The 12,247-nt window shown below is 37.1% G+C and overlaps 1 protein-coding gene across 11 annotated transcripts in view; it reads left to right on the forward strand.

The window, feature by feature from the left end:
• LOC102217793 (clathrin coat assembly protein AP180-like) overlaps positions 1 to 12,247 on the forward strand; it is a 31,176-nt gene that overhangs the window by 8,597 nt on the left and 10,332 nt on the right. For 9 of the 11 annotated variants that reach the window (XM_023347591.1, XM_014472237.2, XM_023347592.1 and 6 more), the window contains exons 3-17: positions 933 to 1,075; positions 1,808 to 1,883; positions 3,680 to 3,782; positions 4,229 to 4,322; positions 4,407 to 4,518; positions 4,600 to 4,706; positions 4,793 to 4,834; positions 5,332 to 5,405; positions 5,725 to 5,730; positions 6,572 to 6,584; positions 6,684 to 6,808; positions 7,631 to 7,704; positions 7,959 to 7,973; positions 8,508 to 8,678; positions 11,037 to 11,138. In XM_023347591.1, coding sequence (XP_023203359.1) covers positions 933 to 1,075; positions 1,808 to 1,883; positions 3,680 to 3,782; positions 4,229 to 4,322; positions 4,407 to 4,518; positions 4,600 to 4,706; positions 4,793 to 4,834; positions 5,332 to 5,405; positions 5,725 to 5,730; positions 6,572 to 6,584; positions 6,684 to 6,808; positions 7,631 to 7,704; positions 7,959 to 7,973; positions 8,508 to 8,678; positions 11,037 to 11,138 — 1,257 coding nt within the window. The remainder of the gene's footprint in view (positions 1 to 932; positions 1,076 to 1,807; positions 1,884 to 3,679; positions 3,783 to 4,228; positions 4,323 to 4,406; positions 4,519 to 4,599; positions 4,707 to 4,792; positions 4,835 to 5,331; positions 5,406 to 5,724; positions 5,731 to 6,571; positions 6,585 to 6,683; positions 6,809 to 7,630; positions 7,705 to 7,958; positions 7,974 to 8,507; positions 8,679 to 11,036; positions 11,139 to 12,247) is intronic. The other 2 variants (XM_014472238.2, XM_014472240.2) reach the window with 2 other exon arrangements.

Raw genomic sequence — 12,247 nt, forward strand, 5'->3', positions numbered from 1 at the left:
AGCGAATCAGGAATTTATTTGATGTGAGCCTTTCACATCAAAGCAAGTAGACATGGTTACTGTTAACATTGTGGTGTACATGAATAGGGACAAATGCAGCCCAGGAAAGTTAATATTGATTAATTCTGAAATAATTGTATGTACATTAGAAAAGAAAACCTGACCAACATAAGCTTTGAGGCTTTTAGGTTTTGTATTTATTAACAAATTAGCTTCATCATAAAATGAAGAAATATACATTCAATCTATTTATTACAACTGTGATTAAATAGAAATATTACTAAAAAAGTTATTTATCCATTTTTGTATTGCGGCAAATTTTTCCATGGAGAACTTTTCATACTTAATATGCATAAATGTCAGAGGTATTTATGCATTACAACTTTTTCATCCATTTTTTTCTGGATTCTGGTCTGTATGACTTGTTTATTCTAGCCACAGTTACAAGTCTACACTTTATGTTGCTCCTCGACATTTTGTATCTAATTAAGCATTCATTCAGTGATCCAGCCTGTTCACTTTGGCTACTTCTCTATTTGATCTAGAGTCTGATGTGACAACCAGAGGCAAAGGACATGACACAGCATTTATTTTTTTTCCTCTTCAGTGTCATTGTCTTTGCTTCTGTATGCATGTGAGAATCTGGCCACATGTTACCTCTTTGCTCATCAGGTCTTCCTCAAGGCTTAAAACTCTCAAGTGTCCAGAGAGGCTCGGCAGTGAAGAACATTAATTAAAGTTTAACTAAAGCACTTTAATCACAGAATAAGTTGTGTAGACATTTGTTTTAGGCTATATACCTGTACTCTCATGCTTAATGCCATGAAAAAAGGCTAAAGGGCAGAAAATGGGAAGTTTGTATTTGTCATTTTTATTATGTCTTTTAAGAAAAAAAAAACCCTCATCTTTTTATCCTTGCGGTTCTGTTGCAGACCTAGTGTCGGCCACCAACACCACCAATGTAAACATCCCTCAGATGGCTGACACGCTGTTTGAGCGATCCACCAACGCCAGCTGGGTGGTCGTCTTCAAGGCTCTAGTCACCACTCATCACATATGCGTCCATGGCAACGAGGTCAGTGGGTGTCATTTCGAGCACATCTGGAGCTGTGGATGTGGGCTACTTATATCTCATAGGAAGGTGTAACATTCCAGCCAGATAATGAGATGAGATGACACAGAACATAAACAGCAGAAGGTGTTAGCAATATTTTGTGAAAACAACAGACCTTACCCGACATGGCTCCATAGATTTCAAATTGTAGTTTGACTAAGCTAAAGACTATCAGATAATGAATGGCAGGCCAGACTGTTTTAGCATCAATAGGAAGCTTTGAAGCAGATGCTAACTTTAGCAACTGTAGAGGTTAATAACTCATCAGTTGGCATTATCTTCAAAATGCTTACAAATCTGTATTCCACGTCACCATTTCTTTTAGCTTGCAAAACTACTTCCAGATAAACAAATGAACTGTTTCCTTTTTTACTTCAAAATAAGAGTCTCCAACGTAGATACAACATGGTGTCGTGCTTAACGTTTCCAGGCCTACACTACTTTCACATTTGAGACTTAGAACAACAGGAGAAATCAAACTGTGACAATAATAAAATAGACCTGTATGATATAAATTTCACAAGAAATATTGTGACATTTTAATAGTTCAGAATCTCATGCCACACAAAGTTTTTGAGATATATATATATAAAAAAGTATTGCAAAGGTAAAGTTTTGTGAACATTTAAGAAATGAATGTATGGATGCTCGATTGTAATATGACATGTATTTTGCTGTCTATGTCTTTTTCAGAGGTTCATTCAGTATTTGGCTTCCAGGACCTCCTTGTTCAACCTCAGTAATTTCATTGACAAAACTGGCTCTCATGGTAAGACCAATAAGCTTCAAAACCACAAAGCATACATAAACCGTATTCTAAAAAATGCTGAGTATTTTTTCAGTTTTCCCTTATGAATATTTTTGTTCGGGTTAGCGGAAAGAGGGCATCTGAAATAAGGCTGGAACATTTAAATAGAAGCGTGTAACTGAGATTATTATTCATTTGGGATGTCCAAGACATTTTCTCGACAATGCCAATTTGGGTCATTTAAGACGAAGTGCTTGCTGATATCAAGGCTCAGGGCCAAAATTCTTCAAAAGTTTGTCCTAATTGGAGTTTCTGCCAAAACAGTCCTCAATATTGTACTACAAGAAGAGGACAAGCAGGTTTAAAAAGTTACTTCAATTTTTTGGTAATGCATCAAAATGCATATAGCTGTTTTTTGTTTTTTTCTTTAAGAAGATCTGTCTCCACACACGCAGATACTATTCTTCAGGAATTCAGCTCACATCTTTAACTGTTGACAATGTTTTCATGTGAATCATTTTATTGGAGGGCAAGGCCCGTTTGCTTTCCATGTAATTTGATTTATAAACACATTTAATAGTAACTTAGTATTTACTCTAAGTGTTGCAAAATACAGTAATTAGTACATCAACTCTCACCCACACAGATTGCTTCCTGAGCACAGCTCACATGACACAGAAGAAGGGAGGCAGCCAACACATTCTTTTATCCATTGTGAAAGCACAGAAATGGTTGGAAATCATGCAGATTGAGAGAGCAACCTCTGATTTGTTATAATAACAAAATAATAAAATGTGCCCTTTGTCATGATTTGTGGTTGTTGTGGTGTGGAACTAAAGGCAGAGAGGTGAGGCAGCAACTGAGTTTGATGATTTAATGAATATCTCAAGTGAGTACAAATGTCCAGGCAGCACAGATGAGCAAAAGGCAAGGAGCTCAAACGCTGATAGCAACTGGAAAACTTTACAAGACAACAACACGACGTACGACAGCTAAGATAAGGACCTGACGGGAACACACACACAGGTGACTATAAACACCAGAGGAGTTAATCAGGGGAACGAGACACACTCCTTACCTGTTGGTGGCGGTAATGCTCACCTAACCTGTTTTGCCAAACGCCAATAAATGTCAAGAAGAAGAAGAGGAAACAGGGGAACGATGAAAAGCAAGACAGACAGACACGGGGGCTACTAACACAGAAATCCGCATCTTCACAGCTTATTTGTTTTGCAAACCATTGACACAAAAATATGCATGCATCTCCAGAAAACTTACGTCTTTCAGTTGCATAAGGATGGTAAGATATCTTAACCGGTAGTTATACCTTAACTTCATTCAGCGCTAACAGGAAGCTCAAGATATGAAAAAAAGACAGGGATGCTATATTAAATATCACATTAAAAACTTTGGTGTCAACAAGAGAGCTAGTTGTTTCTGTTTTACAGATGGACAGATTTTTTTTTTTAGGATGTATGCAAATCATCAATCTGATCACATAAAAAAAAGTCCAATTGAAAACATTTATGTCATTATAAAATCTTACGTCCTTTTAATTAAAATGGTTAATTTTTTTCATTATTTTCTAAGCCTTATGATTTTTAAGTTTATATTTTTTTAAACTAAGAAATAGAATTTTATGGTTTTGAGCTAAATCCTATTTAAGATGGATTCTTTTGGGATAAGGAATGTGTATTTGTTTAGCAGAAAAGTTAATGACGGTCAATTTCTTTTTTTTTTTTTTTTTTTTACAAAGAATCGAAAAAGATATTTTCTCAAAAATAAAAATGTTCTTTCTCATTTGCATATCTGTGTAGGCTATGACATGTCTACATTCATCAGGCGGTATGCACGATACCTGAATGAGAAAGCCTTCGCCTACCGCCAAATGGCTTTTGACTTCACCAGGGTGAAGAAAGGGTATGTTGAAGCAAAACCTCAAACTGGGGGATGTCATCTCCACAACAGATGACATCCCCCAGTTCTGTAACCATTTCAGTTAAAACAACAGTGGTACAGCTTAGCATCTAGTACTCAGGTTCTACTTTATTATCTAGGCTGTTGCTCAATATAGGGCAGCCATATTGGATTTTGAGGTAGGTGCTAGGGATAGACCTCTTGCTGTTTATTTGCTCAGCTTGGAACTTTGGAATTTAGATTCTAAGTGAGAGTTAAGTAATAAAAACATGTTTTTTCTGTTATGTGTCTTTACAAAGAAATAAAAAGTTGCACATATTACTTGTTTGGCATTTCTTTTAGTATAGTGGTACTCAGAAAGTTTTTTATTTACTGAAGTGGTGCTTATTATTAAAAGATTCCAGCACCACTCTGCTTTATGTGGAATAATGTTTGCTGTATCTTCTCAGTGCCGAGGGAGTGATGAGAACCATGACCACCGAGAAGCTGCTGAAAGGCATGCCTGTTCTGCAGACTCAGATCGACACACTCTTGGAGTTTGACGTGTGTATTTATATTTTGATAGTCAAACCTGCTGTAAGTTCTACAGAGCTTTCATTTTATTGATCTGGACTTGCCTCGTTTCAGGTTCATCCGAAGGAGCTGAACAATGGGATCATCAATGCTGCCTTCATGCTTCTCTTCAAAGATCTGGTGAAGCTGTTTGCATCCTATAACGATGGAATCATCAACCTCTTAGGTCAGTATTGAATGAATAATGAAGACATTGTTCAGTAAGAACATTTCTAAATGAATTTGTGACGCTCACCTTTGGTTCCAGAAAAGTTCTTCAAAATGAAAAAAAGTGATTGTAAGGAGGCCTTGGAGATTTATAAGAGGTTCCTGACCAGGGTGACGAAAATTGGGGAGTTCATGAAGTTGGCTGAGGTGAGTTCAAACTAACCTCTACATCATCACTTTCATACTGACATTAATTTGGGCTTTTGGATCTTATTATGTCTTTGCTTTCACAGACAGTCGGAGTGGACAAAAATGACATTCCTGACATCAACTATGTGAGTTATTTTTTATAAAAAGTCATGCTTTTTGGGTAATTTATTGCTTTACTGCTTGGAAGGATGATGATCAAGAACCTTATGCACATGAATGCCCTCATTCCTGATTTACACCCTCACACAAACACAACCAGACGCCTGTGCCTCACCCTGATATCTCCCCACCCAGTGTCTCCACCCAGGGGTGGTGGTGGATCTAGCTGATTCAGATGACGAAGACTGCCCCTTTACACCCCTTGAGGACCCGGTAACCACAGAAACAAAAGGGTGCCCTGGCTGAGTGCCTGTTTAACTACAGGATGAAGTGTCAGCATGTCGATCCTAATTTGATTTGACTTCGCAAATGTTTAACACGTTCATATAAATGCATGTATTGCAGTGAGACTCTGCAGGAACGCTGCCGCTTTCTTTGTGTTTCATACACTAGTGGATGCTCTGCAGTAGTTAGGTTATAAGGGGCACCCATCAGTAACTCCAGTTTTGAATTCTTTTGTCAGGCTCCCAGCAGTATCCTGGAGTCTCTGGAAACACACATGAACGGTCTGGAGGACGTCAAAGGTGGAAAGAAAGGGTAAGGAAGAACTTATCAAGTGCAAAAACCAAAGATATTGGGGTTCATGTCTTTGAAACTTCCCCCTACATTTTGTTTCTTTGCCATAACTGGGCTCCCTTTTTTCAAATACTGACTAAAGCAGATAAACATTTGAAAACCCAGAAGGAATAGTGAGATTTGGATATAATTTAGCAGTTAGACCAGTGCCAGTTCAATCTAGTTGATTGAAGATGGAAGAAGCTAGAAATGACACAAGTGTAATAAAAGGAACATTTATTTTGCTTCCTTTAACTTCTGTTCTTTTTTGTTCTCTTTTGTGTTGATTTGGGAACACCAGTGAAGGGTGAGCACATGTTGTTTTGTCTGAAGCTTAACAGTTTTCAACCCACCAAAGAGGTATATGTTCACATGTGAATTATGTTGCTGTACAGCGTTTTATTAGTCTCTGCTGCAACATAAGCTTTTTGTAAACTTCTTTAGCTAGGAAACCCCAAGTATTAACAAAGACAAAAATCAGTAATTTATAGAAAAAGCATGAGCTGTGTTCTATCAAGTCTTTTTTTGTTTGTTTTTAGTGTTTGAAAAGCTTTCTAGAAAATTCTCTGGCATTAGATAGATTTTTTGTTTCACTTTTAAGTTTTTAATTTTAATAGTTAAATTCCCACAACTTACTTCACATGTGGAAATGTGTGTCCTGGTGCTGTGACTAAGTTATATATATATATATATATATATATATATATATATATATATATATATATATATATATATATATATATATATATATATATATATATATATATATTATATGTTATATATATAAACTATATATATGTTTAAATAAGACATGTGTCTTGAGGAAGACACATGTTTAAATAAGTTGTATAAGTTGTAAGCCACCTGTACTTCCATATGAAATGTGAATCGATGTGTGAAGAGCATGTTTTTCCAAAGTGAATTTAGCTAAAAGGGAAAAATAAATAACACTTTGACCATGTTTGTTGTTAAAGGTGCATTCAAGACACAGCTTTTCACTTTGGAAATAAACTCTTTATAGGATCACATTTTGGGTATTATTATTGATTTCCTGAGAGAAAAAAAAACTCTGTCCCTTTCTCTGTTTCAAGTAGAACTTTTTTGTTTAAACAAACTTCTCACAATTGCTCTTTCTTTCTCACTTTCAGGTCTCCAACAAAGGTGAGAAATTCATTGAAATCAATCCTTCATATTTTTTGTTTTGCTCTTTCAATCAGACGCACCAACCTGAAGGTTTTTCTTTCCCTACATATTATTCAGGGGTCTCCAACAAACAACGTGTCTCCAACATCGACTCCAGCCAAATCTTCAAATGCCGTTCCTACGCTGCAGCCGCCTCCTGGGGACGGAGCCGCTGCCGCCGCTGCTCCTGAGCCAGCTGAAGAGTAAGTTCACTGCTATTCGTTCTCATTTGCTCTCCTGTAGTTCAATTTTATTTGACATCAGCTGATGTTGTTCCTAATTATGATTAGGACAGACAACCTAGACGGCTTACTGCAGTTATTAAAAAGGTAATGAACAAAATCATAGTTTAATGATCTTATGGATGATCCAGGAAAAGGGCAGCTGATATCATTGTCAATCTGATTGATATTAGAAGAACAGAACGGTTGTTCTAGATTGTGGTGCCTGAAATCATGTTGTCCTTTGTCAGCCCTGGTTACCATCATCACTTTGCATTAAAAATTCTTCACGGGAGGAACATTGCTGATAACAGGGCCAAACTTAAATCAATCATTTATCAAATGATCAAGAACTTCAAATGATCAAGAACTTCAAATGATCAAGAACTTCAAATGATCAAGAACTTGACAGTGAAGTTCTTGATCATTTGATAAATGATTAAGAACTCATTCAGTCGCTGAGAAGACAGCTGGAGAGCACTTAGGAAGTTCATCTAATGCCAGGACGTTCACTTGAAGGGAATTCAAAGAAAGAATGTGGGTGACAGAAAATGCAGAGCTTACACAGGGACGGCAGCAGGCAGGTCTGATTGTTGACACGTGAACAGTGAAACGAAATGTTTCATGAGGATTCCTCTTATCTACTTACAGGTTTTCCTAAAAACGCTCTCATTACTGTACGTGACATTTTTATTTCTTGGTTTATTCCAGGTTTAAATGAAGGTCACATAATGTTGTCTTAATAAAGAATAAAAATAAGATCAAATATAAACCAATGATCCTGATGTTTGTGCTGTTCTTTAGTTCTTTGTTGGACTTAGATCCTCTGTCCTCCACTGGTCCCACAGCGGCATCAGCTGCACCGACATCTTGGGGAGGTAAGAAGCTCCATCTGCTCAAATCGACCCCTACAACTGGGCTGAATGTGCTACTGTTTGGACACATCACACATAAATTGAAACAAATAATCTGTGTGTTTCGGTAAAACTTAAAAATGGTCAACTTTTCAGCAGTTGCCGATAAAGAAATGTATGAAAGCTTCAAGAAATAATTTTGAAATCTAAATTAGGAACCTTTCACAATAACTTCAGTCTAATAAAATGTATGTTTTCTCCTATGATGCGCTCCATAGACCTGCTTGGATCAGGTGAGTGTCACGTCCCTCTGTGTTTAACCTCCAGTATCTTAGCAAGGATAGTGCAGTAGTAGACTATTTTAATGTTACCAACTTTTATTCCTTGCAAGCACTAATATAGAGTCAAAGTGACATTGACTCAATAATAGTGATTGAGTTTAAAATTAATACCAAACTAGACTTTAGTTTAGTGCTAATGTCACATGGTTACCGCCCTGTTTGTCTCCTGTTCTCTTTAGCCTGAGTACTCTCTTTGTTTCTCTTTGCCTCTTCTCTCTTCTCCCTCCACATACTCCATTGTCTGTTTTTGGTTTAAAATGGGGGCTACTTTTATTATTTGGCAATTAATTTTTTTACTTATGTATTGAATCTAAATTATATTAAATGGTTTAATTTAATTGGAACTTTGCTTTAACTGTTTGTTTTTTTTTCTTTCTTCTGTCACTTTGGTGACTCCTCTGGTCATTTTGGTTGCTCCCTCTGGGTTTCTTTTACTGCCTTTTTTTGGGGATGGGGGGATTTGAAACACACCTACCCCACTGGCAGAAATGGGCGATTCCTTGCTATCTGAACCCCCACTCGCCGCAGAGGCCGCCCCCTCCCCTGCAGCAGCGCCGCCCACTCCTGCAGCGGCAGAACCTGGCGTCTCTCTAGCTCCTCCCACTAGCACAGCAGCCGCCACTTCCCCTGGTGCCGCCAATATGGATCTGTTGGGAGGTCAGTGGGCTTCCAGAACATTCTTTGCAAAGGAATACCTCTGGGAAGCTCAACCCCGAAACCCATCTCACAGCACAAAAACACACAAACACAGATACATTCTCAATCACATTAAGCATGCACAGTGAAAGTATTTGTCCTCTTTCAGATTTCTTAAGTTTTTTTTTTCTTTTACTTTTTTTTTTGTTCAACTTTAAATGTTTACAGAACTCAAATTAATTTTAATATTAAACAAAAAAAAAAAATCTGATAAAACTTTGATTGTTGTTCTTAAATTATGATTTCATTTATTAGGGGAAAAAAGCGATCTAAGTTATTCTGGCTTTGTGCTGAACTGGTCGTCATCAAACAGCTGTTGTCAGCGGGTGGAAGCTGTCCGTCAGTATGATGAGTTTTTCTTCTGTTTTTTTTTTTTTTTTTTAAATGCTCTTAGTTTTAAGACAGCATTTTCCAGAGTCTCTGTGTCTCTTATTGTGGAATCCTGAGCTCTGATCCTAATTGTAGTGCATTAAATGTTGCTATGAGTTCCTGAGTGACCTCCTGAATATCTTGGAGTCAGTTTGATAAGTCTGGCCTCCCTGAAAATGATCACTTCTGTTCAATGCTCCCTGCCTTTTGTGATAGTGGCTGTAGTTCACTGGAGTCCCAAAGACTTTGAAATATCTTTGCAACTTCTTGCAGACCGGTAGATGTGTTTTCAGTCTTCTCTTCAACTTGCTTTGATCAGGGTGTGGTGAGATGCTTTATTAAATATTTTAGCTTATTACTTGTTCTCAGACAGGGTCTATTTAACAAATTCTTAATGCTACAAGTGTAGCAGTATTCAATCTTGGGTGTAGCCAGTGGCATTTAATGCAAAAAATTGGTTTTCTCATAGAATATATGATTTAACATTTTCCTTTATAAATTATCTCATATTTTGAAAACTGCATCTTGTAATTATTATTATTATTATTATTATTATTATTATTATTATGATGTTTGATTTGAAACATTTAAATGTAACAAAAAAAATCTGTAAGGGGATAAATACTTTTTTCACAGCACTGTAGATTGAGAAAAAATATTTGCACGATATAAACAAACCATCCAAAGCCGTCACTACTGTCCACACTGAAGCACTTTCCTTCACTATAAGTACTGTTTGAGGGGCTTTCTTATGTTTCACCTTATTTATTTTACTTAACTGCTTCTGAAAATGGTAATAAATAAATAAAGAAGGAACGATGGAAAGAGAGAGTGAAGAAAAAAGACACAATTAAAGACAGAGAAATCAGGAAGGAAGAAAAAAACTTTACTGAATAAGAGATGAGATGGATCTACGTCGTTATAGTTGAAAAATGATGCGGTGCGCATGGTCACACAGAAACATGAAACTGGCATTTTGAATTGTATCCACTCCGGCACTCGGTTTCAGAAATGATCAGTTCTTGTCTCCCAAACCGTGTGGATGCTCGGCATGAATGACAAAAAAATCTTTTACGGCTAGGCTTATACTTAAAATTGTCGTCGTACGCCACCACTGCATGCGAAATTTGTTTTGGCGGCATGTGAAAATCGAAGATCAATGAAAGTGTGATACCTGGTTTTCAATGCAATTAAAATCGCAGTGCAGAATTAAAGCAACAATGTAAAATTTTGATTCAGAAGCCTGTAAGCCTAAAGCAGCTTAAATGTATCTTTAAGTAATCTGTCTTAGTTAAATTGATCAAAAGGTCATTCATTAATTTCTTCTATAATTTAGAGGCTCTACATTTATATTTTTTTATTAAATATTAATTTGTTGCCCAAATGTAAGTGGAAACAGTTGAACAAAATAATACAGTTTTGTTTCTTTTTATTATTACCTTGCAGCAATCTTCCTTCAGAAACACTTTACACACTTACAGCTGGCTTGCTTCTAAACATCCCTTCAAATTCATTGTCACATGCATCTTGTTTGATGAGCTGGCATGCTTTTCTTTTATTTCATTGGAAAGCAATGCCGTGAAACTCTCCGATGTGGATGGACACAGCTATAAATGACACCCGCAGCATTGCGTAGATGGCTTATTCTGCTCTTTGTGCAGTAGATTAGTCTCTGTGTACTGCCTCCTGTCTGTGTATCCATTTATTCATTCACCTGTCGGTCACTGACGTTTTGTGCCTCTGCTTTTTTTTTTTTCTTTTTACTGTTTTTGCCCAATTTTTACAATGAAAAAACAGGACGTAATTTACCTTCTCATGCAAATGCTCTGTGTTATCTTTGTTTTCTCAATACTTTCTTTACCTCTAAGGATCTATTGACTTTTCCCCTTTTCTTCCTTCATCTATACCTCTGTCATCTTGCCATCTGTTGGCGTTTCTGCCCTTCGTCAGACGCCTTTGCTGCTGCACCTGCTGCTTCCTCTGAGGCCACTGCTGCAGCAGCAGAGGGTGGGGCTGCTGCTTCGTCCACCCCAGCCACTAACTCTGGAGCTGGTGGGTGACTGTAAATCTGAGCGTGTCTGGTCTGCATGTGTTGTGAATGAGTTGAAGTTGGTGTAAGTACAGATAACCCAAACACTGTTTCTTTTAATGTCTTGTTCGGAATCACAAGTTATATTTCTTGAGGATGTCATGTATTTTTATAATCCTGACATGTTTTATTATCTCCCTGTAGGCCGAAAGCTTAATGCTTTATGGTTCTTGCCAAAAAGCATCTTGCCATGTCATATCTGAATCATTTTGAAACTGTCCATAGCAATGTTTCTGAATGCAGTTGGATGAAATTAGTAATGTTGCAGCTGACATCAGCGCACGAAAGGTGGTAGTGGGATATGTTTGTCGCAAAACCTTTATTATAAAGCCGCTGTGCATATCTTATCTAAAGCCTGCCCCAGTAGTGCCATCCATCAGACAGTATAGCTATTGGCTTTACTAGAGACTGAACATAGGCAGCTTGGAGAGAGATTGCAGAATGTCACGCTGTTTGGGTGTCAAGAGATATGTGGTTTTTGGTCTCTGCATCTGGAAGACAACATTACTTCATCTGTATTCTCTGGACAATAAAAGATAGCACTGGATTTCACTGCATATGTTGTATGTATTGGAGCTATCATACAGAAACCTACTGTAACATCTTTTAAGGAAACAAGAACATCTTGCTTCTATGCATGTTCACACAGTTTGGTAAACTTTACTGCCTTTTTTTTCTACCTCTCATCGTAAATGTGTAAACCTCCAGATAGATGTGAAAGGTAATCAGCAAAGATGATTTTCACAAGATGACAAATAAAAAAAAAATAGAGAGACAAAGTTTTGGCTTGACGGCAACAATGTTTGACAGGGTTATGTATTTCTTAATCAAGGACAACACTTGATTAAGACAAGGCGGATTGACAAGATAAGGCATGTCAATTGTCTTTTCATAGAATGTGTACGGCACTATTTGTGTGATGCACAAAATCACACTTACCTGGTTTTACACTTTTGCTGCCGTTTGTCTTATAATAGGTTTACGTGCTGCGAAAGCAGGTACTGCCTGCTCCAGTTGTTTGCATTTTTTTTCCATCAGAGAATCTATTTTTAGCTGTTAATATTTCCACTGA

The sequence above is a fragment of the Xiphophorus maculatus genome, chromosome 15, assembly GCF_002775205.1.
Source record: "Xiphophorus maculatus strain JP 163 A chromosome 15, X_maculatus-5.0-male, whole genome shotgun sequence".
Lineage (NCBI taxonomy): Eukaryota > Metazoa > Chordata > Actinopteri > Cyprinodontiformes > Poeciliidae > Xiphophorus > Xiphophorus maculatus.